At 44.6% G+C, this 27,663-nt stretch overlaps 11 protein-coding genes across 11 annotated transcripts; 7 read left to right on the forward strand and 4 right to left on the reverse strand.

Annotated features, from left to right (window-relative positions):
- Positions 1-1,212: 1,212 nt before the first annotated feature.
- SAMD00019534_101340 (hypothetical protein) lies at positions 1,213-1,413 on the forward strand (the record flags this gene model as incomplete). Its single annotated transcript, XM_012894773.1, has 1 exon — positions 1,213-1,413. The coding sequence occupies one exon, from the start codon at positions 1,213-1,215 to the stop codon at positions 1,411-1,413; it is 201 nt and encodes a 66-aa protein (XP_012750227.1).
- An 834-nt stretch (positions 1,414-2,247) lies between these two features.
- Positions 2,248-3,894, forward strand: SAMD00019534_101350 (hypothetical protein; the record flags this gene model as incomplete). Its single annotated transcript, XM_012894774.1, has 2 exons — positions 2,248-3,481; positions 3,551-3,894. The coding sequence occupies 2 exons, from the start codon at positions 2,248-2,250 to the stop codon at positions 3,892-3,894; spliced, it is 1,578 nt and encodes a 525-aa protein (XP_012750228.1).
- Positions 3,895-3,987: 93 nt separating this feature from the next.
- SAMD00019534_101360 (hypothetical protein) lies at positions 3,988-5,175 on the reverse strand (the record flags this gene model as incomplete). Its single annotated transcript, XM_012894775.1, has 3 exons — positions 3,988-4,456; positions 4,512-4,892; positions 4,970-5,175. Coding segments are annotated over 3 exons (1,056 nt in total), but the record flags the coding sequence as incomplete, so codon positions are not given.
- Positions 5,176-5,314: 139 nt separating this feature from the next.
- SAMD00019534_101370 (hypothetical protein) lies at positions 5,315-7,216 on the reverse strand (the record flags this gene model as incomplete). Its single annotated transcript, XM_012894776.1, has 2 exons — positions 5,315-7,074; positions 7,150-7,216. The coding sequence occupies 2 exons, from the start codon at positions 7,214-7,216 to the stop codon at positions 5,315-5,317; spliced, it is 1,827 nt and encodes a 608-aa protein (XP_012750230.1).
- Positions 7,217-7,529: 313 nt separating this feature from the next.
- On the forward strand, positions 7,530-8,627 carry SAMD00019534_101380 (hypothetical protein; the record flags this gene model as incomplete). Its single annotated transcript, XM_012894777.1, has 4 exons — positions 7,530-7,586; positions 7,729-7,797; positions 7,875-8,169; positions 8,236-8,627. The coding sequence occupies 4 exons, from the start codon at positions 7,530-7,532 to the stop codon at positions 8,625-8,627; spliced, it is 813 nt and encodes a 270-aa protein (XP_012750231.1).
- Positions 8,628-9,170: 543 nt separating this feature from the next.
- Positions 9,171-11,720, reverse strand: SAMD00019534_101390 (hypothetical protein; the record flags this gene model as incomplete). The annotated part of the gene is made up of 2 exons (XM_012894778.1): positions 9,171-11,174; positions 11,238-11,720. 2 exons carry the CDS (start codon positions 11,718-11,720, stop codon positions 9,171-9,173), a joined length of 2,487 nt encoding a protein of 828 aa, XP_012750232.1.
- A 1,099-nt stretch (positions 11,721-12,819) lies between these two features.
- On the forward strand, positions 12,820-15,192 carry SAMD00019534_101400 (hypothetical protein; the record flags this gene model as incomplete). Its single annotated transcript, XM_012894779.1, has 2 exons — positions 12,820-14,480; positions 14,535-15,192. The coding sequence occupies 2 exons, from the start codon at positions 12,820-12,822 to the stop codon at positions 15,190-15,192; spliced, it is 2,319 nt and encodes a 772-aa protein (XP_012750233.1).
- A 1,665-nt stretch (positions 15,193-16,857) lies between these two features.
- SAMD00019534_101410 (hypothetical protein) lies at positions 16,858-20,385 on the forward strand (the record flags this gene model as incomplete). The annotated part of the gene is made up of 2 exons (XM_012894780.1): positions 16,858-17,232; positions 17,293-20,385. Coding segments are annotated over 2 exons (3,468 nt in total), but the record flags the coding sequence as incomplete, so codon positions are not given.
- Positions 20,386-21,570: 1,185 nt separating this feature from the next.
- SAMD00019534_101420 (hypothetical protein) lies at positions 21,571-23,326 on the forward strand (the record flags this gene model as incomplete). The annotated part of the gene is made up of 2 exons (XM_012894781.1): positions 21,571-22,074; positions 22,157-23,326. Coding segments are annotated over 2 exons (1,674 nt in total), but the record flags the coding sequence as incomplete, so codon positions are not given.
- Positions 23,327-23,486: 160 nt separating this feature from the next.
- On the forward strand, positions 23,487-23,996 carry SAMD00019534_101430 (hypothetical protein; the record flags this gene model as incomplete). The annotated part of the gene is made up of 2 exons (XM_012894782.1): positions 23,487-23,726; positions 23,829-23,996. Coding segments are annotated over 2 exons (408 nt in total), but the record flags the coding sequence as incomplete, so codon positions are not given.
- Positions 23,997-24,264: 268 nt separating this feature from the next.
- Positions 24,265-26,802, reverse strand: SAMD00019534_101440 (hypothetical protein; the record flags this gene model as incomplete). Its single annotated transcript, XM_012894783.1, has 4 exons — positions 24,265-26,062; positions 26,127-26,232; positions 26,315-26,630; positions 26,707-26,802. The coding sequence occupies 4 exons, from the start codon at positions 26,800-26,802 to the stop codon at positions 24,265-24,267; spliced, it is 2,316 nt and encodes a 771-aa protein (XP_012750237.1).
- Between the last annotated feature and the right edge of the window lie 861 nt (positions 26,803-27,663).

Consider the following 27,663-nt stretch of genomic DNA (forward strand, 5'->3'; position numbering starts at 1 on the left):
TCTTATCTAATCCTCCCGCGAGGTAAATATATTTGTCGCCGTCAAAGCATGTTGATATTGATCCTCGACCATCAATTCCAACAATGTCGGCATCATACCATTGTCTCTCGGCCAGTGAGTATCGATGATATCGAGATGGTTCTTTCCATCCTCCAAACACATAGACATTGCCACGAGCGAGGACTATCGAGTTCAACACTTCATCCACTTTAGTGTTTAATGCATCCTTGATTGTAGTACTCTTCAAAGTGTCCAATGACAACCATGAATAGTCCCGGCCATTCAGTGTCATGATGTGTCCAGCTGATGTCTTTCCAACATTTGATTTAGTGGCAGTGGGAGTGGCGATCAGTTGGAAACATGACTCAATTTGCTTCTTAATACCATCCAACTTGTTGACATTAATGTTGATTCGATGTGTCTCCACCAACTTTGATGAATTGACATCATCATAGGGTACTTGATGCATGTGTTGAGCGTGACGAATGATCGTTGACATCAGTTCATCATCATTGATATTGAGTTGTGCCTGGTCTTCACCTGATTGATGTTGATGTGATCGTGATTTAGTGTTCAGTTTGTTGATGAACTCATCGATTGATGTGCATGTGCAAGTGATCGATTCAATCACTACATTGATCTCATCATCATGATCATCGTTGTTGGTTGATATGTTTGAGTGATCACTTTGTTTATAGTTGATGATATGATTGATATCTTTGATCTCATTGATGATGTTGTTGATTGTTGATTGAATGTGTGACATCTGAACATTGAATGGTGTCTTGACTCTGTGTTCCTCAGCGATGATCACCTTGATCAGTTGTTCAAAGTGTGATGTAATTGATGACCGAGTACTCTCCAATGATTGATATGTTGTTGAACACAACTTCAATGTGCTCCAGAGATGATCCAACCTTGATGTACACCACATTGATTGCTTATCATTCTCATCGATACTCTTTTTAATCCCATCGACATGATCAATCTTATGACCTTTATGTGTCACTACACTACATTCAGGACACACCGACATAATACAATCGAAACAAATGAACTCTGTCCTCTTGTTGTGAACTTCACAATCCATCTTTATCTCTATCTCTATCTCTATAATCCTCAAGAAGTAAAGTAATAAATAAAACTTCAAACAAACTGCGGACCATCCATTGTTGATGAATTTGTTCGGTCGAATAAAGGACTACAATCGACATGCATCGCTCCTGGAGGAGGGTCGCTCAGTTCGGTGAATTGTTTGTTGGACAACGAGTAGCGAGTGAACTTGTCACATCCGACCTGATCATACTGGACAATGTAGATGTTGTCATGGCCATCGAAGCAACTGGCGACAAAACTATTGCCATTGTCAGTATTGACAAGCATCTCAGTGGCCAGCGTCTGGACGTTGAATGATAGTAATTGAGTCAACTCGGATGACCAGTCAAGGGCAAGGATGAGACTGATATCAAAGTTTGTTGAGTAATAAATTAAATGTAGTTCGTAGACCTAATGTCAATCAATGACTTAGTCAATCATTCAATCAATCAATCTTTTACAAGTATTAACTACTGCACTAACACTCTTCATTAATTGACCATGAGTGAATGAGCTACACCAATATCATGACCCTTCCCCTATCACCACATCCACCCCGTTTCATGGGGAACTACTTATGCACCAGTGGTGCCAATACTCAAAAAACAGAGAGATATTTATCACTTTCCATGTCTATTTCTCATTCTCACACACACACACTAACATACAGAGATACTTGCTTGCTTTGAAAGTTAGCAAAGACAAGGCAAGGCAAGTCAAGGCAAGGTCCACTCCTCCTCATGAACTCTGAATGAACTGAGGGCATACACTGACTATGTTTGATTGTAACCCAAACAATCAGATCTCTCGTCCATTTGATCATCCAACAACATCCTATCTACAACTCTATGTTTACTACTAATTTATAACTTTGAAAGAGAGAGACGACCAGTGAGTCACGAATTACTACTATCTCTATCTCTATTTGTATTCTATATTATAATATAATATTTATTTGTAATCAATCTAACTAATCAATCAAACTAAACGATTCGATAATAATAATATACTTTAAAAGTGACGTCTTACTACGAAGCTCAATCAATGATGATGGATGATTCTGGTTTAATTAGCTTTGAGAACTATCTCAATGGTGGCAATTTGGAATCGAGTCTCATTAATGTGAAGATTGAAAGTCCTACTTCACCGACGATGGGCATGGGCGGCGGTGGCTCAAGCAATGGCGGCATCGAGGAGCTAAACACCACGCCACAGACAATGTCCTTGACATCATCGTTGAGAGACCTCCAGTTGCCATCGCTGTCGATGCCCTCGACACTCGACCTCCAGAACTCGGCCGCCGACTCGTTCCAACAGCTGGTGCAGCAATCCACCTATCCGACCACCTACACCAACCTCTACAACAATAACAACGCCACTGAGTGCGACCCCACGCCAGCGCCCGCGCCACACCCATCCTCCATCGTGCACCACCAGCTGATCAATCATCATCTTCAGCAACAGCCACTAATCCGACCGGGCGGCAACGGCACCAACACCTTGATGTACCAGCCGCTGCCCCTGCAACATCAACAACACCAACAACATCAACAACAGTCTATTTATAATCCTGTACAGCATCAACAGCATCAGCAGCAACAGCAGTCTATTTATAATCCAGCGCAACAACATCAACTTCAACAGCAACAACAACAACAACAGACATCAACGACTACGACTACGACAAACAACAACACAACGACTCTACCTGTATTCATTCCTTCGACGACACAACTCCAGACCACAGGCAACAACAATAATACTCTTCACAACTATGGCCAGTCACTCCTGGCGGGCGGCACGCAGCAACAGCCACAGCAACACCAGACACAGTTCACCGATCTTTTGTCCGACGAGCAACAGGCCTCACAACCCTCATACATCGTTGGCAACCAGATCATCAAGCAATCACCCTACGCATTCATCAATCCATCCCTCCTGCCGCTCTCACAGAACCATACTCAGGTGATCGTCGGTGATGTAGATATAACCATTGAGCAACAGCCACCCTCGGACGTGAGGACGCGAACGCCAAACGATCGTCGAACATTCAACTGTGTGATCAGGGTCGTGGGCGACTTTGCCAAGAACAACATCACCAACGTACTGGCGCAGCTGGCCTACGCCAACACATACACCGAGCGGCCATCGCAGGACATCCTTGGCGGCAACAAGGTAGTGCCCGTGGGCAAGGATGGCAAGGCCGTCTTTGATAGCCTATCTATGACTGAGGCATCCACCAAGCATCAAGAGAACGAGTTCTGTCTCGAGTACATCCTACTCACTGATGACAACAAACGATTCATTCTGTCTACTGGACAGCCATTCCTCAAGCGATCCAGGCCCTTCTACGCCTACTCTAATCAAAAGGTCTTGTCAAGAAGAAGTAAGTTCATTCAATCAATCAATCATTCATCATCCAATCCACTAACTCGTCAATCAATCAATCATCCAGGAAACGTAACATTGAGGACTTTGAGCTCGAACAAAGGATCATCGCTGGGCGGTGACCAGATGCACGTCGTTGGCTCACCTTTTATTCGATGCAATTCACTAAGGTGTATCTTTCATACAGCACATGGCGATATCCCCGCCAACAACATCGAGCTGTTTAGTGAGTCGGTCCTGTTCTTCACGCTGCCGCCCTATCCTGCACCGCCCAACTTCTGTCCACCAGACGGCACCGAGTTGGCGGTCCAAGTGGTCACAACCAACGACGGCAGGAACTACAGCAACCCACTACCCTTCACCTACATCTTTGAGAATGGAGGTGCCAAGCGTCTGAGGTCGCGATTCTAGACCAGTGTCCAGTCAATACACACATCGCTATCTTTAGATACATGATACGGAGCATTGCAATGATTGTTTGGTTTATTCCTTGACCTTGGTAACGACTTTGAGGTTGTCTAGACTGTATCGATTGGGTGTCGCGTGGAATGTATATTGGGCATGCAGTTGGCTGCCTATTGTGTTGCTATTGCTATTGTTGTTGTTGCCAGTCACAACAGGAGTGTACTTCTTTACATTCATTATAAAGGTCTTGTCAGTGATGGCTGTTGTGGACAATGATGATGCTCCGGCCACTGATGTCGCTGTTGCCGTTGATGATGTGGACGATGGCGTGGTTGGCCCTTGTAGTACCAACTTTGTTGGTGTCTGGATCGTTTGATTGGTATTATCAACAACATGATGATCAGACATTGCGTGATCTATGATTGTATCACTTGATTGCGCTGGTGGCACTTGTGGTTGTATTTGAAGTATGAGTGATGCCCATCTCTGAATGATATAAAAGTATCGATATCCATCATGATGCAAGCTGTCAGTGACAATGGCACGACACTTTACTGGTTGATTCCTTCTGTTGTTCAGGGTCAGTCATATGCAAAATTGGTTGATTGGCATGATGTACATACTTTTGTGTATTGATGTAGTGCAGAGTATCCTTCAAGAATGCCAAGGTACGTCCAAAGATCAACTTGGTCCTGTCAGAGTATAGGCCAAAGTAGCTGGTGATGTCATCGATCAAGATGAGATCGGGAAGTAGATTGAGTGAGGGGAACTCCATAAAGTACTGTCTGAGGTCAGAGTCACGTTCAATATACTTTATCTTGATATGCTTTAGATATACATCGTTGTGGCTTGGCATTGATTGATTATGTCCAGTTCCAACAACATCCTTGATTGGCATTATTGGCAGTGTTTGATTGAATCTCTTCTTATCACAAATGAACAATACAGTATATCCTTGCTTTGCATATGTATATCCATATTGAAATAGCATCGATGTCTTACATCTGTTTGATCCATCATAAAGTTAGTTAGGTCGTGGCGCATGTCAATCTTTGATCAATGATTACAATACGATACATACGACTTTTGAGGACCTATTAGAAATGATAACTCTGATTGATATCTCAATGAGTCTAGAATGGATGTGTCATCGATTGTGCCATAACCAAAGAATCGAAGTATGTCTACACTTGTTGTGTCTTCAAATTGATATTGATCATCTTCAAGCACTAATGAGCGAGTTGGCTCATCATCATTCATTTGTTGTTGTTGCTGCTCATCATCCATTATATGTATATATACTTATCTATCTATGTATAATTATTATTTGTTTACATGATTCTTTCATTCAACAGTTATCTCTTTGATTGAAGTTGGTCAGATCTGAAATTATTGGAAATCAACTAATTTCTCATTTTATTGCGATTCATGAGAAGTTGACAGGGTCGCGACTGATGGACTTTATCTTGTTGGCGCACAGGTTGACAACTTGTAATGCTCCAATGTCATATCCACGATTGATTATTGATTCTAGTGTACTTAATTGTTGATTGATTGGCATGTTGGTAAAGTGTGATGAGTTGAAGAGGAACTCAAGTGAGTGATAAGCATTTTTATCACCCAAGGATAGAAGTGATCCAACTGTTGGTTTGTCGACAAAATATCCAAGTTCAACTCCTGGAAATCGTTGTTGAAGTAATTGTACAATATATGGTTTGTCCACCGTCAATGCTTCAGAGGAGAAATGGTACAATAAATTGTCACCGTGATCAAGTTGGAACTGCTCCAATATGTACATGTTGATGAAATGTTCAAACACTTCCGGGTTTGGATTGAGGATGGCGAAGATACAAGTTTTTGGGTTGTTTCTGATATGTACCAGGTGATCCAACATAAAGATAATGTCCTCCAATGATGTGGACAAGGCGATGAATCTGAATGCCGGATCCTTGAAATTCTTGAGCTCTGCAGGCTCAAAATATTTGAATAATATCTCCATGGTCGGCCTGCACAACTGATTGACACAACTAACCAAGGAGTAAATGTTTCTAAATTGACTTTGTTCAAAGTGAGGTGAGGCCAGTAAGAACTGTGTCAGTCGCGCTGAGTTTGCAGCGGCCATCTTCAGCGAGACATTCGAGCTGGATGAATGGCTGATGTTGCAATTGGTCATCATCTGGCAGACCATATCGTCGGTGATGTTGCTTCCTGGAATGCCAATGGCTTCGACCATGTTGACGATCGTTTGGTTTGTCATCTTCAAGGGGGTGGCGCGTCCTGGACGCGCAATGCACTCTGCCATTGATTTTGACAACCTTCGACAAACCTTGGCACTCAAATCTAATCCCGAGTCCATTCCATCGAGGTTTGATTGATCAAAGGCGACCGTGTCATCATTCCTTATTGCGAACTTTGGTGAGATGCGTATCCTCGTGTAGTTGGAGCCAGCTACAAAACATCCATCAAAATATTGTGCCAGTGTTGTCCTTTTGTGATCAACATGATTATCGAGTAGATATTTGATGAATGTATAGTGGCCTCGGTTGACAGCCTTCTGTACAAGTTGGTTCATCTTCCTCAAGATGAGATTCCTTGGCGGTTTGAACACGTTGAACATGTTGACATTCCCATTCTTTGCACAAAGCTTTAGACATACGACAAGCAATGAGAGGTAGTTCGCTCTAAACTCAGACTTTGATATCCCTAACCCGTTCAAGATGAATTGAACACTGTCCACGAGGTTGTACTTGACTGAATGAATGAGAGCCGAAGTCCAGAGATGAGACAGTCCAAAGAGACAGTTGAACTCCACGTGCAGCATCCTCAGCATTGGAATACTGACGCCATGACACTTCAAGAATTTGAAGGTCCTTACAATGAGATGATCGTAAATGCCCCAATCATTAATGTTGAAATGTTGGAGTATGATACGCACAAATTGTTCGTTGCCCGTGTCCAGGGCCAATGGAAGATGTTTGATCGTGTCAGTTGATAGTCCGTGTGTCGGTGTGGCGAGGTATAGTTGTAGTATCTCGATGTTGCCATGAAGGAATATTCGTGCAATATCATCATTGTTCAATGTTGTACAATTTGGGAAGTTGTTGTAAATATGTTTGAACGCTGTAAAGTTGTTGCAGACAACTGCCAATGATGGGCTTATTGGTGGTGTATCTCTGTCGATCTTGACTTTAGATATTATAGAATTGAATGATTCTATAAACATAGCAGTTGCATTGAATTGTAACATCTGTGATAATAAACCATCGGCATGTAGTTGGGCACCTTTGATCACCTCTGGTTTAGCGAGAGCATGAGCTTCGGCTGACATCATAATTCTTGAATATGATTGTTTATAAACACATAATCTTCTATGTATATCACTGATATGATCAAATATCAGTCTACACAATACTTTATTGTGGAATACTATATATATAGTACTACTACAACTCATTGTCACTACTTATTATTATTTGTTTGATTGCTTGAATTTATCTCTTTGCTAGGAGATGTTCAAAAAGTTAACCCTCATTTCCAACTTCGCAAACTTCAAGACTCAAAGTACCTCGAATACAAAGGTTCATTCTTGTTGTGCACAACCTCGAGGAAAGAGATATATAAATAGAGATACATATATAGCAATGGAGACTGAAATAGTGGACTTGAAGAACCAGCTTGATAATGCTGTGAAGGAAGATGTATGACTCTTACATAAACACAAACTCACTCATTCACTCATTCACTCTCATTCACATTGTGAATGAATGAGATGAGACAAGAACAAACATACTTTCATTCATTCACATACTGACTTGTTCATTCATGATGATATCATAACAGGACACAGATTCAATCATTGCACTGCTGAAAGCTATATCATTGTTTGAACTTACAAAGGATTTGTTGAGGGTAGGTTGATATTAAGACACAGAGACGAATAAGAACAAGTATATTCACATCAATGAATCAATGAATCAATATAACAGACAACAATGATTGGTAAATCAGTAGGTCTACTGAGGAACAACAAGAATGAATCAGTATCGTCAGAGTCGAGTGCATTGGTACTCAAATGGAAGAAGCAGTTGGACTTGCCATCCAAGCCAACTACTCCAACACTGTCCTCACCAGCATCACCAGTCACATCAGCAGACCAAGCATCAAACAAGAAGCGTACATCTGCCAAGCCACCATCATCCCCATCCATTGCATCATCATCCCCAGAGCCCTCCTCACACTCCAAGTTGACTCCCTCCCTCAAGAGGAAGCTTGACGTCAATGGTATGCATGCATGACTTAACGAACATGATTGATTGATTGATCGACTAATATGTGATGTACATACAGAGGACAACAACAACAACAACAAGTCGAGTGACAACAACAACAACAACAACAGCGGAAGTGTAAAGAAAGAACAATCATCGATACCAATCAAGAAACAGCCAATGGCACGTCCAGTCGAATTGCCATACATGTCAGACGATATGAGATCAAAGACGATGAAGTTGCTTGCAGACTCACTTCAAGTGACAGAGCCAACAGTGATTCACTACAACGAAGCTGCTGCCTCCATTGAGAACGAGCTGTTTGCAATCCACGAAGGCTGCACCAGCGAGTACAAGGCCAAGATCAGATCCATCATTATGAATCTCAAGATGAACACACAATTGCGTGACTCTATCCTCAGCGACAATCTCGGAATCAACAGATTCTGCAAGATGGATGCAACGGTATGATGTCGATCGATCATACAATCAATCGATCAATCGTTCGAGACTTACTGACACTACATGTACAATCCTAGGAAATGGCAAACAAGGAACTGCAAGAGGAAAGACAAAAGATGGCAAAGTTTGCGAGATTGGCGGCAACATTGGGTGGCAACGAGGCAACTACAGATCAGTTCCAGTGTGGCAAGTGTAAACAGAGAAAGTGTACTTACTACCAGATGCAGACAAGATCAGCTGATGAGCCAATGACAACATTTGTTACCTGCGTCAATTGTAACAATAGATGGGTAAGACACACTGAGGGGCTGCCGGGCGGACATTCACATACATGAACTAACATTCATCATTCGTCGACGACTACACTCATCTAGAAATTCTGTTAATAGGATATATTTATACAAGCAACCGAAGAAAAACAGATTGGACGGACGGTCGGGCGAAGGGAGTGAGGACAACACAGCTAGTGCTGTGATCAGTGGCGTTTACACCAAACACAATGTATCAAGTTGACAACAATGATGTCATTCAATCATTCATTCATTCGTTCATTTATTCATTCATTGTCGACGCGTCAGAGGATGATGAGTTCAATACTTGAATGAGTTGACGGAGTGTGCTGATTGTGGATGCGACGTCTGGCAGGTTGGAGATTGATCGTTGTTCGAGTGCAGGGTACATCCAAGGGTTGATCACTTTGGTGAATGACTCTGGCGTGGGACGCAGGATGGCCTCCCAATCTGGCTGCAGGTTCTTTGGTAGTGGTGCGTCGACCTCGTATCCAAGCGAAAGGAAGACACCAAGCAGCACAGTGTAGCCCACGGCAGCGCTGCCACGTGTCAGTGGCATGAAGTTGTACCAATAGAATGTGATTCTGAGTATTGCATCGCTAATCTCGCCAAGTAGACGAACAAGTTTGGTGTCTGCTTCCTCCTCGGCGCATTCAATCATCTGATAAACCTTGCTACAGAGGTCGTTCCACGCCAGGGTCATCTCCTCGTCATAGTCCTTCCAACGCTGTGGCGTGCAGGGCGTCCTGATGGCAAACTCATAGCCCTCTGGCGAGGCGTATTGTAGGGTTAGTCGCGTGCCCTCCATCAGGTGGCCCGGACGGAAGGTGCTGAGACAGGGCGTCACCACGTAGTAGTCCTTCTTCATGATCCTGTACATGTCCTTGCAGTCGCTGGCGTTGTTGCAGTCGACCAATACCTGGTCCTTGACCTGCTCGGGGAACTGGATGGGCAGGAGCATCTTCATGTTTTGGAAAGCCGGCGTGAACATTGGGTAGTAGCGCACGACGTTTGTCTGTCCAGTGATGATGGGAGTATGCGAGCCAAAGCCCTCGGCAAACTGCTCCTTACTCAGACCGTCCACCCACCAGACTGGGTCGTTGGGCTCGGAGAACTGGCGCCACTTGGCCGCCACATCAAAGAGATCCCTCCATCCAAATGTGTGTTGTTGATTGCTGTGCGAACTCTGGTTCGCGCCAACCTGATGTCTGGTAACCACGCTGCCAGCCTCCTCGAACAGGGACTCCCAAACAGGTGTGAGTGTCTGTGCAATGTCCAGGGCAGCCAGGCCACACTGAAGATGCTGTCTGGCGTTTGGTAAGAAGCCTTCACAATCATACTGCAGTCTCTTTCCAATGCGCTTGGCAAACTCTACAAGTGTCTTCTCATTGGCAGTCAGCTTGTATTCGCTGTCCACCTCCTTGATTGAGTCGGACAGGTTGTTCTGTTTGGTATAGCCTCTTGCCAGGAGAGTAGATGCTGGTTGTCGCTGGCACAACAGGGTCTTGAGATAGGGGTCCAGCTCGTTGTCAATGTTGAACGAGTTCAATGACGTGTCCAGATGATGATGAGTGAACAGGGCAATCTCGCGCTGATAGAATGAGAAGTGATTGGCGTTGATGTTGAGTATATGTTCATAATCTGCCAATGCTTCCCTGTATCGTCCAATGGTATTCAATGAGATCGCTCGCAGCTGTCGCACATCAATCATGTCTGGCTCTGAACAAAGGTACACACTCCAATCATTGATTGCCTCCAGATGTTTGCCAGAGTGGAAGTAGAGCAGACCGCGAAGATGTAGTGCATTGGAGTAGTTTGGCGTCAGCTCCAGTGCCTTGCTGAACGTGGCCAACGACGATTGGTAGTCGCCCAACTCCTTCCAGCACTGGCCAATGTTGGTGTAGGCTGCTTCAAAGTGTGGATCTAACTCTATCGCTTTGTAGAACGAGTCAAAGGCTTCTCGCGGGAATCCCCTGATGTTCAAGCACAGACCAATGCGATTCCAAGCGAGCTTGTGAGTCTTGTCATACTCGACCACCTTTCTAAAGTCCTTTAAAGCGCGCTCATAGTTGCGCATCTGGAAGTATAGCAGTCCGCGTTGATAATGTATATCCGTGTCTCGCTCCTTGTCAAACACGATGGCCTGATTGAAGTCCTCCAGTGCCTCATAATCCATTCCATGAGCGACCAATATCTGAGCTCTACGTTTATACGCATCTGCCAAGGTGTTGTCCAACTCAATCACCTTTGTAAAGTCGATCAGAGCCTAAGACAGTGAGTAGCATTGTATGAGTGTAAGGTCAGGGGGTCAGGAAGGAGTGATACATACCTCCTCATGGTTGCCAAGCATGGCGTTTGATGTTCCTCGTCCGAGATAGGCAGAGGGGATCAAGGGATTGGAGACGATGATCGATGTGAAGAATAGAATGGCCTCTTGGTAGCGGCCCATGTTGACCAAGCAGTTCCCCTTGGCAATCTCGCCAGCCAAGTTCTCAGTGGACAATTCGCGCAGCAGTTGATTCAACTCCTCCATTGAGGTGGACTTTGTCAGCAAGTCTTGATCGACCATCATCTGTTGAGGTTGTGTCTGTTGTTGTGGTGTCATATGTTGCTGCTGCTGTGAAGTGGCCGCAATGAATGATGTGATAGTGTCGGATAATGAGTTGTCTAATGTGGCTTGATACTGTTTGTTATGTATATCTATGAGTTCATTTAGATGGAAGTCTCCCCATACTAGGGTGGCCTTGAGCATCGCTTGATCAGATGTATTGCGCTGTGATTGTACATGTCTACAAGCCAATGCCTTTCGCATCAATGCCGACTTATTATCTGGATCAATCGATAACACTGTATCACAATCAGTTATACAATGATTGTATAGTTCAAGATGATAACTACATAATGCTCGATTGCTACATAGGATACACATGTACGTCAATGATCAATGCGAGTGATCAAATGAGTGATTGATTGAGTGAGACATACATCAATGCTACTATATCATTCTGATTGATCTTTAATAACTTGTTCAAATGCTTTATCGAGTCTGAGTGACGGCCTGCTGTAAAGGCAGATATTGCCGCATCACGAATAGATACTAACTCTATTTCCATCAACTACTGTTACAATTATATTTGTTATTATTATTATTAGCTAAGTTATTTGTTGTAGATGATGATATCAGTAAGTGAGTTGAATGAGTGATTGAATGATTGAGTGATAAGTGATGAGTGAGTGAATGAGTGATTGAGTGATGAGTGGGCTTGATCAAGATCAGAGTGGGAAGGGGTAACAGGACCATTGATGTGTGATAATGACAATGTGCTAACAGATATATAATATTATCACTATTACTGATGCCATAATATAAGCAACACTAACATCCGATCAAACTCCTGGAACTATCCCACACTCCACCAATCAAATTTTAGAATTGATCACCTTTTCATTATCACTCATCAATCAGTCAAACAAATAACATAATGAATGACATCAAAAATAGTAGTACACATGCAGTGTTCCACAATGTAGTTCTGTGTAGACTTATACTCAAGCAAGTCAGTGATATTCACAAACGTTGGTGCAGTATACCATCACCTTCACTATCATTATCATCATCACAATCACAAGATGAACTTGCTGATGATATTTATCCCAACAGCAATATAAAGTCAACTATCAAGGGTGCCAAACTACAAGCCGATGGCAGACTGTCAGAGATGTTGAGATACAATGCCACTCTAATGTTCATTGACACATTCGACGAGATAGTCGTTGAAGCATGCCGTGACTATTCGTACCCAGTGTATTCATCACGCGACACAGTTCGCTACAACAACATAACAGCATTCAATCATATTTGCAATCGAGGAACTTTAAACAATATACATGTTGTTCACAATGATTGTGAAATGTATGATCTGTGCAAATATGGCAATGTACACATGCTCCAACACTACCTCATGACCCTTGCTGTACCAGGCCAAACGCTATACTTGCTCAATGATGAGTATGACCTAGTCTCGCACCTGCCCATGGCCATTGACACGGGCAACGAACATTTTGTTCGTCTGCTACTCCAACACATCAACATGGACAACATCGAGCGAGCCAACTTCCCGCTCACCGAGGTCAAGTTCAATCGACCAGGCATCAGCGTTGCTATGCTCAAGGTGTTGAACGAGGAGTTTGGCTGTCTGTTCCACATCATCCGCCTCTGGCAAGCGGCACTCATACACTCGACATCTTGCAACATGGTTCAGAGTGTGCAGTACATGCTGGATAACATGGGGGTGGGCATGAGCATGCAGCTATACGATGACGATGAGAAGGATGTCATTGTCATATGCTTGCTCCACTGTGCCAAAGATGGCAACGTCAACATGTTCCACATGTTGGTCCAGTCCAACATTGGCGCCAAGTACCTGGACAACCTTTGGTTGATCAACATTGGACACATTGTGGAGGAGGCATTGGACCATGGTCACGAGGCATTCATCAAGTATCTCCATCAACATTATCATGGCAAGGGTAAAATCAAGCCCAAGGTGGAGCAGCAGATACTCAACTGCTTTGAATCACCCGAGGACATTCCAGCAAGCAGGCTACGGGTCACGCCAATGCGCGCAATACTCAGCAATGACCACGCCAGTCTGAGGTCACTGATCAGTCAGAACAATAGGACCGCAGTGTGTTTGGACGAGGATGTATGTCTGGCGATGTCCAAGCCAGTCGCCACGCTCCTTGGTGGTCATTCGGAATGGAGCTTCACAGGCAAGTCGCTGCTCAACATGATCAAGGCGGCTGCCAGGCCTGGCAGCTGCAATATCACGGTGGACCTGGTGTGTCAGTACATTGATAAATGGAACGGTGTTGACCTGCCATACTATTGCATTACCGAGGCCGCCAAGTACTCTGCACGAATAATGCAGCATATTCTTGCAAGGTTCCATCACTCCTTAGACATCCATTGTCTAGAGAATGCGCTGAAAATGAATTGCCGCGAGACAATGGAGTATTTCTTCAACAACATTGGAGAGATTGGTCTGAAAAACTATCATGTCGAGAGTGCTGCCATCAAGTTTGTGTCCAAGGCATCATTGGACAACGTCATCTTCATGTTGGATCGCATGGACATGGTCAAAAGAGATTTCAAAATATGCACTCAAGCCATCAAAAATCCTAGATTGAAAGTGTTTGAATACTCATTCAATCTATTCACAATGGAGCAGGTACAACATATGCCACATGGCAATGCTTTGGACAAGTTGGTGCATGAGGCATACGTCAAGGACAGGCCAGATATAGTCCAGTGCATCCATCAACGCATTATGGGTCAAGTGCCCATGATGGGTCCAATCGTGCCGACACTCACACATCTACTCATGATGGCTGAGAACAATGCATATCACTCACTCGAGTACCACTTCAACTCATCAACATTCAACAACATGTCAATCACACATCGATTACGAACACTCCATTCAATCATTCAATATCGTCACATTGGTGGGGCGACTCGAGTGATCAAGCTTTGCATCGATCACATCAAGCCCATCACTCAACTGAATGAGTATGTACCAATCACTCGAATCAATCAATCAATCAATCACTAACACACATGCAGACATCAGATCAATCACAAGAGGTTTGAGGAATCATTCCACTCAAACAACAATAACATTGAGGTTGTTGTTGATTATGATCAAGAAGTGAAGTTGATTGAAGATCATTGTTTGATTGATTATCTCAAAGCTGGCGCAACAGACTTGTTCCTCAAGGCATACTCAAAGTCATCGTTTGTAAACAAACACTATCCAAACACAACATTACTGGATTTGGCATTGTTCAAGTGCGACACACGCGCAGTCGATGTACTCCTTGCCAACCCCAACATGTCAATAGACCATCGTCACGCGAACATGGAAAAAATATTTGCAAGCCCATCATTATATGATGATGATGATATGTGTTCACATCCTGCCTGGGAGTTGATGTTTGATCACTTAATAATGATGATGAATCAGGGAGCACCTATCAAGCTCACTCGAGACATCTTGTCATTGGTCCAACATCCGCCTTTACTTCGCAAGCTCATCAAGTGTCACTCCTCAACTACAAGCAATCTCAAAGGACTGCTTGACGACAACATTATTAATATCCATCATATGACTGATAGATGGTTGACCAAACCATGGGCACTGGAGATGCTCCAAGAACTCCAGAAGCATGAAATATTATCCGATAATATCTTGGCACAGCTTCTTCTCATGGCCATCGAATAATGTCACATCGGTCGTCCATCACTATGTCGACACGTGGCCATCACAAATGTGGAATGGTAGATCACAGGAAATAATCGATTGTTGTTGTACACATGGTCGCGACCAGTACCTTGCTATCATACTCCCACTCATCGACCAAACAACCAAGTCTCTGGGTCTTCTCAAGTGCTTCATTCTGGCCGCAGAGAAAGGACATATTGACATTGTCCAAAGGATTCACTCACTCGTCTTAGAATCAACATATGGAGCACGTAGTTTAACTCTATCAATTAGGTCAATCATTGTGGCACTGGATCATGGACACTTGGATGTAGTTTACTTCATACTGGCCAATGTGATGCCGCATGTCTCATCAGACAAAGTCGTTGGAGATCAATAATATTGATCAAAGGATATTGTCGGTTGAGTTGATCGAGCGACTGTTGGCGCACCCCAACATCAGGTGCTCATTCTACAATGTCTTGTGCGGCGCGATCATCACTCGCAACAAAGAATTGGTCGATATGTTGTTGGAGAGATACAGCCGCAATCCCCAAGAGATGATGAATGAAGAGAGCAAAGCTATGACAAAAGCAGTTGAGATTGGTGACGTTGACCTCATCAGAAGGCTCATCAAGATCTCTGTGAACAATGACCAAGACAAGGCTCTGTCAGTTGATAACATCTACATGTTGATCAAACATATTGGATTGCCTGACAGCCCACATGTGACCGAGGAGTTGATCTCCTCGCTTATCAAGGATCACTGCAAGAAAAGACAACCGAAGTGTCAAGAGCATTGGACAAAGCAGCGGAAGAGTCACTGATCAAGCTGGTGGTCAAGCTCATGATCCAGCCGAAATACTTCTCAGATGAATCGTGTCTCGATCTGGCGATTAAGGCCTGTGTCTTGCGAGGTGACATCCAATCATTGGACTATCTTTTGGAGATAGCGCCATCCATTTGTGCTGTCCCCATTACACAATTCAAGAAACACCAGACCAAAGTGTTACTTGTGGACTTATGGTGTGCCAATATCTCTTTGACAATGGATATATCAACATTGATGTCCAAGACCAACATAAAGATGATGATGATGATGATGATGATGATGATTGTCGTCTACCACTGGTACGATTGGTGAATTATGCATGCAAGGAAGGAGACGAGGAACTCATCCAAGTCATTCATCAACAATGCCAAACACCAGAGCAGCTCCAAAGGCATCTTCCATCATTCAAAAGTATCCTAGAGGCATCCGAATGTAACCATCACAAAGTACTCAGATACTTGTTTGAAGGATGCCATGTTAATGGTGACAGTTCACCATCACCGTCATGGTCCCAATCGGCATTTGCTCGAGCTCAAGTGAAGTTTGAACATGTAATACCATTGCTCAAATCGATATATTATCAATGCTTCAATAGTTGTAACCTCAAGATCATGGATATATGTGAGCGTCTATTGTTTGTCCAACATCAATAAATAAACTAACTAGCTTGTATATTTATCTGTTTGAATTATCTGTTTCAAAGAGCAAGTTGGTCGCGAATGTGACCTTTGTCGAATTTTCAAAAACATGAACATCTTACTCGTTTTCAAACAACAATTACTTTCATTCTCATTCATTCAATCATTATTATTACATGTACACATAGTTGTAACAACACAAAGATATATATATAATACATATACATATACATAGAGATGGAGCAACTTGAAAGGATAGAGTTGGAGTCACAGATATGTAACGAGTTGGAGAACTTTATTGGTAGCTCGGATAAGGTGATGGCAGAGTTCATTATAAATCTGGCAGAGGCACATCCCTCTTTGCCAGAGTTCAATAGAGCATTGATTGATAATGGTGCAGAGTTCCCAGAGTCATTAGTAGCACATCTACTCACTATAATAGAGAAGATGAATCCAAAAAATAGAAACAAGTCTGGCTCATCAGCACTCAAACATACATCAACATCGACGTCGTCTACGACGACCAAGTCCGAGTGGGATGCACAAGAAGACAACTCGTTGAAGAAGCTCGTTAATCAGTTCCCTGCATTGGCGCGACCCAACAACGATCAGTTCAAAGAGGGCAAGGTGTACAGCATCGTTGAAGAAGAGAAAAACAACAAGGTCAGCAACAGCAAGGACGGCAAGGACATCAAAGAAGAGAAGAGTAACAGAGATAGGGATGGTGACAGAGCAAGAGATGGCGATCGTGGAAGGGATGGAGAGAGAGACAGAGATAGAGACAAAGACAGAGACAGAGATAGATATAGAGACAGAGATGATCATAGAGATAGAGATAGAGATAGAGATTACAGAGATAGAGGAGATAGAGATAGGAAGCCAGTGGACAAGGAGCCAGTGATCGACTCAATATATAGTGGCAAGGTAACTGGTATCAATGATTATGGATTCTTTGTACAGTTGGAGGGCTTGGCAGGAAAGAGAGAGGGTCTGGTGCACGTGACTCAGATCAAGAATGCAAAGATAGGGCATCCCTCAGATGTGGTGAAGCGTAATCAGGTGGTCAAGGTCAAACTGCTCAATATTGTTGGCTCGCGATTGTCCCTCTCGATGAAGGACGTCGATCAACAGACTGGTGCCGACTTGAATCCAGTGCGACAGCCCATCCGCTCAATCTCCTCGCTTGATGACGACAAGCGATCAAACCCTTCACGTCCAATGGACAAGCGAGGAGGCGCCGCATCTGAGCCCATCGTTGAGCAACGTCGTGGCAAGCGAATTTCATCTCCCGAGCGATGGGAGTACAAGCAGCTGATCGCCGCAGGCGTAATCAACATCAAGGAGTTGCCCAACTACGACGAAGAGCTGGGCTTGGTGGCAGAGGTGGACGACGACGACAAGGAGCTGGACATTGAGCTCAACGAAGACGAGCCCGTCTTCCTCAAGGGTACGAGAAACAACATGCAACAGATGTCACCAATCAAGATTGTCAAGAATCCCAATGGTTCAATGCAGCGTGCCGCCGCACAGAGTGGCACGCTGGCGCGTGAGAGAAAGGAAGAGAAGGAGTTGGCCAGGAATGAGATCATGGACGCCATCCCCAAGGACCTCAACCTGCCTTGGGAGGACCCCATGCCCGAGCCTGGCGAGCGTCACATTGCCCAGGAGCTGCGCGCGCTCGCTGCCCCAGCATACGAGATGCCCGAGTGGAAAAAGACAACAATGGGCGAGCACACAACATACGGCAAGGTGACCACGCGATCGATCAAGGAACAGCGCGAGTCCTTGCCCATATTTGCCCTGCGCGAGGTGTTTTTGCAGGCGATTGCCGATAACCAGTTGCTCGTGGTCATTGGAGAGACTGGCTCTGGAAAGACAACTCAGATGACACAGTATCTGGCCGAGGCTGGCTATGGAACGCGAGGCAGGATCGGCTGTACACAGCCACGTCGTGTGGCCGCCATGTCCGTGGCCAAGCGTGTGGCCGAGGAGTACGGATGTCGTCTGGGTGAGGAGGTTGGTTATGCCATCCGTTTCGAAGACTGTGTGTCTAACGAAACAGTGATCAAATACATGACAGATGGTATCCTGCTTAGAGAGTGTCTGTTGGACCCTGACCTGTCGCAATACTCTGTGATCATTCTGGACGAGGCGCACGAGCGTACCATCTCCACAGACGTCCTGTTTGGCCTGCTGAAGCAAACGATCTTACGTCGTCCCGATCTCAAGGTTCTGATCACCTCGGCCACACTGGAAGCCGAGAAGTTCTGCAAGTACTTTATGAACAGCAAGCTGTTCTACATTCAAGGTCGCATGCATCCAGTCGACGTACGCTACACAAAGGACCCCGAGAGTGACTATCTGGACGCGGCACTCATCACCGTCATGCAGATCCATTTGACCGAGCCCACTGGCGACATTCTCCTGTTCCTTACGGGTCAGGAGGAGATTGATACAGCGTGCCAGGTGTTGTACGACCGTATGAAGCAGTTGGGACCCTCGGTACCCGACCTCATCATCCTGCCCGTGTACTCTGCGCTGCCGTCCGAGATGCAGACCAAGATCTTTGACCCTGCACCACCAGGCGCGCGCAAGGTGGTCATTGCCACAAACATTGCAGAGACATCACTGACGATCGATGGAATCTACTACGTGGTGGACCCTGGTTTCTCCAAGCAAAAGTGTTTCAATCCAAAGAATGGCATGGACTCGCTGGTGATCGCACCCATCTCACAGGCCGCCGCCAAGCAGCGTGCTGGTCGTGCAGGTCGTACTGGACCAGGCAAGTGCTATCGTCTGTACACACTGCATGCCTACGAGAATGAGATGTTGCCGACGAGCATACCTGAGATACAGCGAACAAACCTTGGCAACACAGTGCTCACATTGAAGGCGATGGGCATCAACGATCTGCTGGGCTTTGACTTTATGGACCCGCCCCCAGTCCAAACACTGGTGTCTGCCATGGAGCAGCTGTACAATCTTGGCGCGCTCGACGAGGAGGGCATGCTGACACGACTGGGCAGGAAGATGGCCGAGTTCCCACTGGAACCATCACAATCCAAGATGCTCATCTCGTCTGTGGACTTTGGCTGCTCGGATGAGATCATCACGATCGTCGCAATGCTGAGCGTTCAGAACGTCTTTTACCGACCCAAGGAGAAGCAGGCGCTGGCCGACCAGAAGAAGGCCAAGTTCTTCAACGCCGAGGGTGACCATCTGACGCTGCTCAACGTCTACGAGGGCTGGAAGAACAGCAAGTTCAGCAACCCATGGTGCTTTGAGAACTATGTCCAGGCGCGTTCACTCAAGCGTGCGCAGGATGTGCGCAAACAGTTGATCACCATTATGGACCGCTACAAGCTGGACCTGATCTCGTGTGGCAAGAACTTCACCAAGATCAGAAAGGCCATCTGCTCAGGTTACTTTGCCAACACGGCCAAGAAGGATCCAACCGAGGGCTACAAGACAATGGTGGAGGGACAGCCGGTCTTTATCCATCCGTCGTCCTGTCTGTTCAATCGAAATCCCGACTGGGTGATCTATCACGAGTTGGTGATGACCACCAAGGAGTACATGCGAGAGGTCATATCAATTGATCCCAAGTGGTTAGTAGAGCTGGCGCCCAACTTCTTCAAGATGTCCGATCCCAACAAACTATCAAAGCGCAAGAGAAAGGAGAAGATTGAACCATTGTACAACAAGTATCAAGACCCCAATGCTTGGAGACCATCAAAGAGAAGAGGATAACATGCTAATAAGTAAGTTGTATATCTCAATCAATATCATTCAATCATTCATACATATAATACTAATCAATACCATTAGAATTTAGACTTGTACTTCCATTGACGTCAATACCCTTCATTCGATTCACAACTTGTAAAGGACCAATCAGTAAACAAACAAACTAAACAAAGCTACGCAATGCAAATGAAACTTGCACCTGTTATAGTTGTAACTTGCCCACTTGTGTCATCAATGACGTGACTTTAGAATGATCATGTCCATCCATTCATCCATCCTTTTTATAACATTGACACGTTTCATTGGTCCTCATTCAGGGATAATCTAGAACAAACAGAATAGCCTTCTTGTTACCCAGGACTGACCTGACCTGACATGTGAATGAATGGAAGGGCAACAAGACAAGAAGGACAAAAGTATCTCACTTTGGTAAATGAAGGAAGCAGGAGCAGCAGCATCGATGTAATAGATGAATGGACAAAGCACATGCATTGGGCTGTTCATCTGTGTTTGTGAGCAATGGAATGGCAACATTACCTTTTTAGGCAACACGGTGGGTGTGTGGGTGTTTGGATTCTTGGACCATTGTGGCGATTGGGGGTTCATGATAAGATGAGAGGAAGTACACACACTAACACACCAACCAATGCAAATGACTTGAAGGGACGCAAACTTCCAGGACATCCAAGAGTCTCCATTGTTATCACTCGTCTCTCTCTTTCTATAAACAAATATACAAACAACCAACAAACAAATAATACAAGGTACATTGATTTAGATCATAGCGAATCAATTATAGAATATACTTTTTAAATCCAGATTAGAATATCAATCAATCGTAAATTGATGAAGGTAGCCTTGAAGAAGGCACAGAGTAACCTTATCAAACTAATTTAAGAGTTGTAGGTTGGTCACTCTCTCTTGTTATCATTGTATATTATATTCACAAAACAGAAGAGGTATGTAGGTTAGATGATTATAATATAAAGGACTTCAGACCACTCATTCATACTCATACTCAATCATACTTACAAACATCCTTATTACTCGAATCCATACTTCTGTCTCTATAACCACTTATTAACTATTTAGTTCCACCTAATCGATTAACAACTTAATAACTATAATAATAATAATATTAATATCATGGAAACTATCAATAGTCCATGTCCAAGTACACCTACTGCGAGCGGTTGTAAGACCTATACTCTCACACCAGTTATCGAACCTAATGGCTCTATCACCTATGACTACTCTGGTCCACCATCCACAACGACAAGGCCAACATCAACTTCTATATACTCGAATCCATCCAACTCCAACTCCCAATACCACTCCCGCTCCAACTCTCACTCTGACATGACCAACTCATCTACATCGACCTTTTCATCTTCAACAACTTCCTCACTGAGTATGTCACCGGATGAACTATCAAGGAAGGATGACCGACTGGACCCAGAGACCGCCAACAGTAGGAGCTGGAGAGACAGTGAGCCAAGGGACAGCGACAGCGATGAGTGTTTGGATACATCGATCCTCACACATCCCTCATTGATGGAGCCAACACGAGTCAAGAGAGTCAACATCCAGAACGTTGGCATCATATACAATCCATTCTCTGGCTCCAAGATTGGTGAGAAGATCATGAACCAAGCCAGGAAGTACTTTGAGATACATGGTTTGAATGTAAGTAGTAGATACACATGGAACTTGATTGATCACATGAACACACACCTTATATCCAATACTAACACTCACTTTCAAACAGGTACAAGTATTCCCAACCGAACACAAGGGTCACGCTGAGGAGATATGTCGTACTATTGACATCAATGCATTCGATGCAATGTGTTTAGTGGGAGGAGATGGAACAATACACGAGGCCATAAATGGTATCATGAAGAGGGACATTGAATCCAGAGAGAAGTTCGTCGTGGCATGCATACCAGCTGGTACTGGCAACTCATTCGTCTTGGAGCTTCAAGGCACCTTCAGCATCAAGCATATCTGCGCAAGAATTCTCAATGGACTGACAGTGCCACTGGACATTGCCAAGATCACCTGTGTCAAGAAGGACTCCATCGCTCAATGGTGTGGACAGAGGAAGATGGAGTACCAGGAGATTGTCAAGTCGCTCCAGAACGTGCAATTTGAACACCTCAACTCGCAAGAGGGCTCTGAATGCTTCCACTCCAAGAAGACACGTCTACATGATCTCGCGGACGTGCCCAACGGCATCCTAATGGACTTTGCTTCACAAGACGAAATGATGGAGCATGAAGTGTTCTACAGTTTCAACTCACTGCATTGGGGACTCGGCTCCAAGGTCAACGTCACTGCTGAGAAGATGCGTTGGATGGGAAAGGCCGTCAGATACACCACCGCTGCCGTGCTCGAGCTGTTCAAGGGAGAGAAGATTCTGGCTAGGATCGAGTACGAGGATGTTGACGGCAACATCATTGCTCTGGAGGACTTTTACTGCTTGGCCATCATCAACAACATCAAGGGTGCAGCCAAGGGCATGAAGATCGCACCCAAGGCCAAGCTGAACGATGGCCTGTTTGATCTGATCCTGATCAAGTCGACCAAGGCACTGGACCTCATGACCGTCTTTGCCAAGTTCTACGATGGAACTCACACCGAGCTGGACTATGTCGTGTATCTGCAAGTGAAGCGATTCAGCATCACACCATTCAAGAAGGACAAGGAGATGAAGCGTCGTCTGCAGAAGGAGAAGAGAAGAATCAGAGCAGCCAAGCGAGTGGGATTGGAGACGAATCGCAGTGAGCTCGACCTTCTCAAGACACAGTGCAACACCATCCTGGCAGAGCTTGAGGATCAGATCGAGGAGGAGATCATCGACATTGACGGCGAGCTAAAGGGCAGCACACCATTCCTCTGTGAGGTTGTCCCTCGTGCTATTCGTTTCGTCATCTAGAAGACCTGTCCACAATCGTTGAGGTCTCAATATCATCCTCCATCTTCATTATCATCGTCATGATTACATCAACACAATAAATATATGTAATACTTTGTTGTACATATTCTATGTTGTCGTGTATCTGTTGACGATCMAAGTTGTTGTAATGGAATGATGACCATCAAAAGAATCGTTCGTGTTTTGTTTCTGTTTCATTTTACAAACAACGATGGAAGACGAGTTTGATCAGATAATCAATGTCGAGCAAGACACATACGAAGATGCAAAGAGTCAGGGTGTTGTAGATGGACAGAAGCTTGGATATGTTGAGGGATATCAACTAGGCTTCCAACAAGGTACTGAACTCGGACAGGAGGTTGGCTACTATCACAGCTGTGTTACAATGTGGAACAACCTCGCCATTCACTACAAAGATAGTCACAAGTTCTCTGCAAGGTATTATCGATAGATGACGATATATATATAATGACTACTTACATACTTATCAACAAACAAACATAGAGGACTAGCAAGCTTGGAGAAACTTACAAAGATGATTGAACAGTATCAATTGGACTTTAATGATGATGATGTAATGAATACACTCGCTCAGATTAGGCTCAAGTTCAAGTTAACATCAGCTCAGCTTGGCTTACAGACAAGAGAGCAACAAGAGATGTCCTTCTAGAGGGCAAGCATCAAGTTGCGGACAACTGTCCGTCATTGATCATTCAAAGTAGCTGAGTGTCGGCGCGCCAATGTTGAATCAACATTACATACAGACAACAACAACAATGATACTCTCGCGAACGATACATTACATATCCAATGGCCATGCTAATCGTTCATCTCAAGAGTCATTCCATAATGTAGTTGGAAGTACAGGTACTCATCTCTATATTTATTATTAAATAAATACAACCTGGTCGACAACCATCAATTGGAACAATGGAAGTTTAGAACAAACCTCCTACCATTCCATTGATACCAGTGCCACCCAAGTTCTCAATGTCTGACATGTCAATGGTTGATATCTGGTTGAACTGCTTGATCTGATCAACTTGGTCTGCACTGAACTGTCCAAAGCATGTCTGACTCATGATCAACACTGGCTTGGCCAAGTCGGCACCAATCTCCAGGATCTTGCTGCAGGACTTCTCCATCTGCTCCTTGGAGAGTGTGATGATGGCTCTGCTGTTGCCAAGCTGCTTGATGATCTTGTCAGAGTCCTCCTCGGACAATGCACTGGGACAGAACAGCACGACGCGGCTTCCAATGAACAAGAATTGGCTGGCGGCGAATCCTTGAGACTCGACCTGTACAAGAGTGTAGCCCAACACCTTGGCCCACTTGGTCACCACGGCCGAGTAGTAGCGCTTCTCGTCCACTGCACAGTAGACCACCTTGTTGACACGGTCCAATACGAGACCGGTAAAGTCAAGGTATGCAGCGTTGGCGGGTGAGAGTGATGGGGACTTAATGTGCAGCTCGTTGGATGTGTTACCGACCAGAGCCGAGATGGTTGTGACCTCGTACGAGTCGCCGCCACTCTCCATTGGTGTAAAGTCAATGACACGGTCGTAGCCAGAGAAACCATTGCGCAGAATGTCAATCCTTCTCTCATTTCTTCTTGATTGATCCGACATGGGATAGAGAACGACAGTCTTCTTGCCAACCTCGGCGGCAGAATGAGTTGAGAACCACTCGGCGACAAACACTGCCTGGTCGGTCTTGTGGTGGGGCTCGTGACAGAAGAGATGAATGTTGACGCCATTCTTGCGCAGCTCGCGGTGCAATGTCGAGTAGTCCTGTAGCACTTTGGTGCGGGTATCTCTGACGACGCTGGCATTGATCAATTCACTGCCAATGATAGCCTTTACAAAGTAGGTTGGTGACACCATCAGTGCTCTGTTTGGGATCTGAGTGACCTTGGCATCAGCTGGGGCCACAGTCACAACAGTGTCCTTGTTGATTGTTGGAGAGGTCATTGGTGATGGAGTGGGACGAAAGTGAGCGGTGGGACGCCTACTGACGACCTGCGAGCAGCAGTGAACACTGCCGTACATCTTGGTCACTGTTCTAAAGTCAACAAAGAGCAGCTTGACAGATGACGATGTCTTGCGGGCGACGGTCTTGGCGGTGGCCTGATCGACGACGATGAACTTGCCATTGCCAATGTTCAGTCCATTGCAGCCATAGTCCTTTTGATTCTGATCGGTGACGTAGAGCAGCTCGTAACCCTGCTCGATGAGGTACTGCGAGAACTCAACGTCGTGACGGGCCAGCTCGTACTTGCCCGTGTCTTGGTTCTTCTTGTACTCGTCGACCAAACGTCTGATGGGCGATTGCTCGCCACAGATGTCCTGGAGAATGAGCATGACGCGGTCGTTGATAATGTTGAACACCGTGTCCAAATGCATGCGCTGCTGGTGCAGGTCAAAGTAGTCCTTGACGACGGCTACACGGTTAGTGCCCAGCAGATCGTTGGCCATGAGGTAGTCGACGGCGGCAAAGTTTGATCTCAGACCAACGCCAATGTAACAAATGTCCTGTCCCATTGGGTAAAAGTCGCCACCCTCTAACTTGCCAGGGTTTGGCACCTCGCCAATCACTGGCAGGCCCAAAATGTCAAAGCAAAGTTTCATCAACTCAACCTCTGGTGCTCTAATTGGTGAACTCAAAGAGGCCATCACAATACCCTTTGCAGTGGTTATCTGTTGATCGCGCTGGAATACCAAGTTGACCAATGGTTGGCTGTTGTCGAGTGGTGTGTTAGACAGAGGTCTATGAATGATTGAGAACGAACCAGACCACTTACAATGAGTATTCAGTGGCAAGCAACTCTGTATCTCTCTCAGACTTTCTCAGCTTGATGGTTGGTCTTGTCAAGATAACCTCTACCAATTGTTCAACGCTCATTGAGTCTATGAATTTGAATGAATGAGAGTCAGTCAGTCATTCAGTCAGTCTGACGAGGGACGGATAACCCTTCCCTGCACAACATACCAATGCAACGTCTCTTATAATCATCAGAGAGTAAGAGTTGATCTTGGGCACCGAGCTCCTCTCTCTTTTGCTTTGGGTCCAGTTCGTACTGGATGCACTTGAATGCAAACTCCTCCAACTTTACACGCTTGGCAATGTCGCCAGTCTCTGAGGTGAGGATCTCTCTAACGGTGCGCACAGTGCATCCCTCATTCTCCAACAACTGTCTAAACTTCTTATGCTCCTCCTGTGCCTTTGAAAGATCGAGTGGCTCCTCATACAATGATCCATTTGGATGGATTGATCCCATCCACTGTGCAAGAGATGGTTCGTTCAACTAATGTTGATGTATGATTGACTTGTGTGTAAGTTGTTGTGTTGTTGTTGTTCTTCAATCAATCAATCAAACATACAATAACCATTGAAGCTTCATCATTCTCATGAATCTGATTAAAGGTTGATGGTACAGCAGAAGGTGCTGAGTTCCTTGAAGTCTCTGTCTTGTTCATTTTAAATTTATTAGTAGTAATACTATTACTTAATCGTTTACATAAATATTTATGTTTATACTAAAGTAATGAATGAATGAATGAGTGAAGGTGAAGATGACATAAATGTTTAATGAGATGTCTAAAAATTGAAATTTGAGGTGAGGAGCGTATCTTATCTTGAATTGTCATAGTTTCGGTCAGTCGTTGTTCGTCGGAGTCAACTCATTCACACACTTTCAAACAAATGAATTTGTTCCCGTGATCATGTCGAAGGGAGTTCCCAAGTCCCACTTACATAGGTGATATTTGCAGAAAACATTGACAATACCAGGCCCAACAAAACAATGTTTCAACCAGACCAGTGTTTAAAAATATCACCTAGACTCATCACATTACCAATCAAGATAAACAATGATGACAACGACGACGATTGATACAATACCAATTATATTAATTCAAAGAAGGACAAATAATATTATGTCTATTCACATATTATAAGTTGATGATTCAACAATATAGATTATCTCTACACAACATGTATACTTCCAAAATTTCAAACCTTTGGTGAAGTGTGCTACTACTCGCAACGCAATCCAAGAGTAATGAATAATAAGATGATCGATATAATTAGAAATATTAATTTAAATAAATATCCCCCACCCGCCCTTTTAGATCTGTTTACAGATTCCTTCAAACAACCCCCCTATTACCACAATGCAATGGGTAACTGTTTGCTTGTAACCTTTATCAACCCCCTTCTACATACACAACAAATACATTCGAGGTTAGGACGATGGAATGTGTAATCTATGGAGCATTCATAGAAGATGGTATCGGAGGCTACAACATTAACATCCACACTAACACAATAATACAAGT

Source organism: Acytostelium subglobosum (assembly GCF_000787575.1).
Source record: "Acytostelium subglobosum LB1 DNA, scaffold: scaffold25, whole genome shotgun sequence".
NCBI lineage: Eukaryota > Evosea > Eumycetozoa > Acytosteliales > Acytosteliaceae > Acytostelium > Acytostelium subglobosum.